This window comes from Schistocerca serialis, chromosome 5 (assembly GCF_023864345.2).
Source record: "Schistocerca serialis cubense isolate TAMUIC-IGC-003099 chromosome 5, iqSchSeri2.2, whole genome shotgun sequence".
Classification (NCBI taxonomy): domain Eukaryota; kingdom Metazoa; phylum Arthropoda; class Insecta; order Orthoptera; family Acrididae; genus Schistocerca; species Schistocerca serialis.
The window spans coordinates 511,284,363-511,290,362 of record NC_064642.1 but is presented as its reverse complement, the minus strand read 5'-3'; the positions used below and the strand labels follow the sequence as shown (position 1 = coordinate 511,290,362).

The 6,000-nt window shown below is 40.6% G+C and overlaps 1 protein-coding gene across 1 annotated transcript in view; it reads right to left on the bottom strand.

Annotated features, from left to right (window-relative positions):
• Nucleotides 1–1,367: 1,367 nt before the first annotated feature.
• LOC126481665 (odorant receptor 43a-like) overlaps nt 1,368–6,000 on the bottom strand; it is a 61,006-nt gene continuing 56,373 nt past the window's right edge. The window contains exon 5 of the mRNA XM_050105593.1: nt 1,368–1,713. Within this exon, the coding sequence (XP_049961550.1) occupies nt 1,657–1,713 (57 nt within the window). The 3' untranslated portion in view covers nt 1,368–1,656. The remainder of the gene's footprint in view (nt 1,714–6,000) is intronic.

Below are 6,000 nucleotides of genomic sequence, written 5' to 3'. Positions count from 1 at the left end.
CTATCACTGTTCAGTGCTTTTCGATGAAACATATATGAGCCACTTGCAAAATTATTATTTATCTAAAAATAATTGTTGTGGCATCATCCAGAGTAGTAACGTCTTTTCACAGATAATGTACTACTGTTCCATCAGTAGCCACTGGCATAAAAATTGCTGGTGCCTCCATTGACAATCTACTAACTCCATTAGTACTGACTATTCACTGACTCTCTGACTGTTCACTGCTGCCTTTTTCTTCTCACGAGTTTGGCCTCCATCCTCGACTCATTTGGCGGGTCGGCAAGCGTTACTAAAGTGCTATATATTTGGTAAGCCCTCGAGTGATAATTGGGAATCAACTGCTTTCGAAAAAGTTATTGTTTACAAATCCTTGGGTTTGCCCCACCTGTGTGGTACCTGCCAGCAGAAACCTATGGGAATCTGCTGAAGAGCTCAGTCAGAATTGTTCCATTTCTTTCTTTACATTTAACTAAAATATTCTCCGGTCATGATTGAGTTTTCAAATGCTTTATCAACTCATGGTATAAGTTTGAAATTATATTCAGAGGCCTCAGCGACTAGTATTATATATTTAAAATGGTATTCAAAAGCCTTTTATCTTTTATGTGTGAATTAAGCCGTTTGGAGGTTTAGGAAAAACTGGTAATTATTTCTTTATTTTCATCATGGCAGCAACATCAGCAACTGTCACGAAGTTGTTTTGAATGAAAAACACCCGACAATTGCACTACATCGGAGTATAACAGTTGTTGTGGCGGAGGACATACGGTGCCATATGCAGTTTTACTTGTAATCGAAATAGGCTTATGTCTGTTATACCCAGATGTAGTGGCGAAGGACATACGGTGCCATATGTAGTTTTACTTGTGATCGAAACAGGCTTATGTCTGTTGAAGGTATTTTATTTTATTGATCGTGACGCAGCCGCTGGACTAAGACGTTTTTCATTTTTAAAAGCTTTTGTAAGTAATATGTTATCACATACGTAATTTTAGAAATTTGTGCATAGATTGTATTACTGGTCTAAATGTTATTTTGATCACTTTTGAGGATTTCTGAAGAAGGCTATGTTATTATAGTTGAAACCATGGTCAAGATTTAGTATAAACATAATTAGTGCAACTGTGGGCTGTTTTTCATTCGAAACAATTATTTCTTTCATATGCTTGCTGGTGCAGAACACGTCCAGTTATACCTACCACCCACTGCCTATCCTTAAAACCAGTATAATGGATTTAGTAAAATGTATATACACAAAGTGTAAGTAAAGCTTTGGATAAAGCTGTTTATTACGAATTTCACCAAGATTACATTATATTTTAAATAGCTTACAATTTCCAATTATTATTTACTAAGTTTTAGGAGGGTTTGTTGCTGTGTTAGTGTAATACTACATTATTTGCAGTGCTCTTTTTCTTTTCACTAATCCATCTCAGCCTGCTGATGGAGTAATGAGTGTATGATTTTCATAATAACGATAGCCGCATTACACTGTTCTCCCAGACATTGTGCTGCTACAGAGTGGACACACTTTCATGTCGCCAAGTACTGATTTGCGAAAACTCAAAGAAAGGTGTAAGCTTTCAGGAAGGGTAGCTCTCTGGCGGTGCATGTCCTCTTTTATTGGCGAGTAACATACAGCATCTTGATCCGTTAACGTCCATTAAAGTTCTTGAGCAGCGCGTAGTATGAATAACCCGCATTTAGCAGCTGCAACAGAGCAGAGGCAAAAAAAGTTGGTTACCTAAAAAAAAAAAAAAAATGGTTCAAATGGCTCTGAGCACTATGGGACTTAACATCAGAGGTCATCAGTCCCCTAGAACTTAGAACTGCTTAAACCTAACTAACCTAAGGACAGCACACACATCCACGCCCGAGGCAGGATTCGAACCTGCGACCGGAGTGGTCTCGCGGTTCCAGACTGTAACGCCTAGAACCGCACGGCCATTTCGGCTGGCAGTTGGTTACCCCAGTCAGGCATTTATTGGTTGATTTAATTTTAATCTGGTAAGCTGAGTCACACTCAAAGTATCAAATTTACTGTTATCTACAGTGTGCTACTGACTGATGAAGGCTTCAGAGAGTTGTTTTGCTTATTTTTAAGATTCATTATTTAAGAAGCAATGCATGCTGACACAAAGTTGAAGGACAAAGAAAATTATACACATTCACTTGTTCTTAATCTGTTTCCAATGTAGTATTAAACAAAAAGTCCATTCATTTAATATTTTATGATGGAAACAGTACTGAAAGGAAGATTGAAGAGGTATGTTAGCGTAAATTTAATTTTGATCATTGACATGGAAAACATCGTAAAATTTTTGTGGCATCTTGAATGTTACAAATACCTTACTCGATCTGAGATGCCGTTAAGAACTGAATACATTAAGATAAAAATTAACGTAAGCTTCTTTGTGAAGCTGTGTCTAATATTTTTCAGTGAGCTAAAACGCATATTTCTCTTAAATCAGTAAACATATTAATTTGAATATTCGAGTTACTGAAACCAGCCACACTAACTTGTAATTTAAATTGATATTTATAACAGCGAAGATAAAGTCTAAGCGAGAATGTTTGCATTTAAAGCTTATACAACTTCTACTTTTCACTAAGTTCATATGAACGCTACGTGGACAGAAATCTGAGCAGTAGGATTGGCATTTAGAGCTCCTAAGGTATTGTTTTACTCACGTCTGGGTGTTAGACAGCCTCACCGTAGCATATTGTTGTATGAGTAACCAGATTAACATGTGCTTAAGTGAAGAATAATGGAGCCCAGAGAAGAGGCAGAATACCGTTTATTTTACAGTAAAATACAGTTTTTCTATATTTCATGTCTACCATTAAATGATATCTTCACACCTTCGGTTCTAATAATACGAAGATCGTTCAATAAGTGATGCGACACTTTTTTCTCGGCCAGTTTGAGTCGAAAATATGCTTAAATATTCCCATTTCAGCCTTTGCAGTTCCGTGAATTTCCAATAAGTGGCGGCACTAATATAGCCTTCAAAATGGCGTCTGTAATGGAGGTGCATTCCAGACAGATAGCTGTCACTGAATTCCTTTTGGTCGATAGCCAGAGATTCGCAAATATTCAGAGCGCTTGCAGAACCTCTACGGGGATCTTGCAGTGAGTCGTTGGCCCAGGTATCTGTGATCATCGCAACAAGGTGGTACAAATCTGTACAATCTCCCGCGTGCCACAAGGCCCCTCATAGGTGTGACTCCTGCAATATTGCAATGTGCAGACGCTCTCATGTAGGGTGACTGACGGATCACAATCAAACACCTTGCTTCTCGATTGGATGTGTCTGTTGGTAGCGCTGACACATTCATACACCAGTTGGGGTACTGAAACATGTGTGTCTGTTGGCTTTCTCGTCGCTTAACAGAAGACCATAAAGAGCAACGAAGGACCCTCTGTGCGCATTTGTTTGCTTGTTACAAGGCTGATAGTGACAATTTTTTGGCGAACATCGTCAGAGGCGAAAAAGCATGGGTCCTTCACTTTGAACCGGAAACATAACGGCAATCCATGAAGTGGCGAAAGAAAAAGTACAAAGCGTCACTCCCGGCCAGTAAAGTCGTGGCGGCTGTCTTCTGGGATTCTCAGTTGTTCTTCTTATGTCTTATGACCTCCCTCATGATGCGACGACGAACTCTGAGGTGTATTGTGCTACCCTCAGGAAACTGAAGATACGACTTCAGCATGTTCGTCGCTTCCAAAATGCAAACGAACTCCTTTTCCAAGATGATGCAAGGCCTCTACACACCTGAGAGGAGCTCACTGTTCTTCCCCATGCACCTTACGGCCCAGGTACAGCACCCTCCAACTTTCGTCTGTTTGGCCCAATGACGGATGTACTCTGCGCAAAGCAGTACGTGGATGAGGGGGAAGTTACTGGTGCATCAAGACGTTGGCTCCGACGTCGACCAGTAGAGCCGTACCACGTGGGCATGCAGGCTCTCCTAGTAAGGTGGCATCAGGCTGTCGTATTGAACTGAGACAATGCCGAAAAACAGAGTTATTAGTCAAAAGAGTGGGGGATAATACAGTGTATTGAAATCCTAAATAAAACCAACCTGCTTTCAGGAAAAATATGTGTTGCATCACTTACTTAAGGACCCTCATAACTGAAGCTAACCGAAGAAGAGAGAATATAAAATGCAAACTGGTAATAACAACACAATAATTTTATACGGAAGTCAAACGTGGTCAGTAAGCGGTTCAGGGAAGAAGAGATATGGTGCTACAGAACAATGATAAAAATGGGTAGATCGAATAACTAAAGAGGTGGTACTGAACCGATTTCGGGAAGAAAGAAATTGATGCACAGTTTAATAAAAGAAGGGATAGGGTGATAGCATGCATCCTGAGGCAACAAGAAATCATCAGTTTGATAATGCAGGAGATTGGCGTGGCGGGGTGAGGGGGGGGGGGGGTGAGGGAGAGGAGGTGAAAATCGTGATTGTAGATCACCGAATGCTGTAGGCTTGTTGAAATGTGGCTATTTTGGAGATGAAGACGCTTGGAGCTGCAACAAACCAGTCTTCGGACTGAATAACGCAACACAACAGACGAAGACACGTTATAGGGATCTGATTGCAATCGACGTATATACCACATACGCCAGAGGAAGGCTCACTGAATTAAAGAACTACTGGAAGAAACACTCTCATCCCCAAAAATTCACGAATTCAACAAGACCTTTAAACTATTAACACTATCATTCAGAGTGCAACAAAAGAAGAATAAGACTTACTAGAAATACATGGTGATTCAAACGTAAATGTACACACTTCATGGGTGCAATGTAAGGATCAAAATAAGAGTAAATTGTTCGGTAAAGTTTTATCCAAAACTACTTTGTTTGCGAGTTATGATGCGTAATGCCATTTGTGGTAGGCATTACATCATTGGCCAGTAGAGGCTTTGCCGTGATGTGTTCGCCTGTATATCGACTGATGTTGCTATGTCGTTGGTGCCCCATCACATTTCACCCGGGAGGCAGGAGTGTGTCTCAGTGTTGCTTATCCCGATAATTTGACAAGCAGCGCAGGACCAGCTGCATGGCCCGCCAGATCTCCATCTCTCAACCCCTGGGTTTCCATCTTTGGGGCCGTCTCGAGGAACTCGTGTACGTTGTTGCAATTGAGAACGTAGCACAACTACAGGAGCGAACTGAAAATGGTTGTGCAGCTGTACAGAATGAGATGATCGGTGCCTGTTACATTTGGAGAGCTGTAATAAATCGAGCCGGCCGAAGTGGCCGAGCGGTTCTAGGCGCTACAGTCTGGAACCGCGCGACCGATACGGTCACAGGTTCGAATCCTGCCTCGGGCATGGATGTGTGTGATGTCCTTAGGTTAGTTAGGTTTAAGTAGTTCTAAGTTCTAGGGGACTGATGACCTCATAAGTTAAGTCCCATATTGCTCAGAGCCATTTGAACCATTTTTTTTTTAATAAATTGAACACGTCACTGTCTTCGCCCACATGGGCATCATTTTGAAGATGTCCTGGGGCAAAAGTACAATACGTAGCTGAGTTGAATTTTAGATCCCTTCGTGTCGATGCTCTCTGAGAAGAATTAATTTTGTGTTGTTTGTGCTGTACTTGTGATCCCTACTCTATTGCATAACTCTGGAATATAGCAATTGCAGACAAAACTTTTTTTTAATGTTTTATTCATATTTTGATACATATATTACACCCACGAAGTGTGTACAGTTACTTTTGAATCACCCCATATAATTCTTGCCATCATATTCGGACACAAACTAGACAGTGAGCAAACTTATTACAACGGATGTATTTAGGAAAACCCTTACTTATGAATAATAATACAATGAAGGCTTTCAAGGCCGTTGTTTAATTAATTATTTTGAAACTTCCAGTCTAAGAGGACGTGGTCGCTGCATACAGCTATTCACTAATGTATCGTATCCATCTGCGGGAGACATATTCAGAGATAAAACTGGCAACAGCATGGAAAC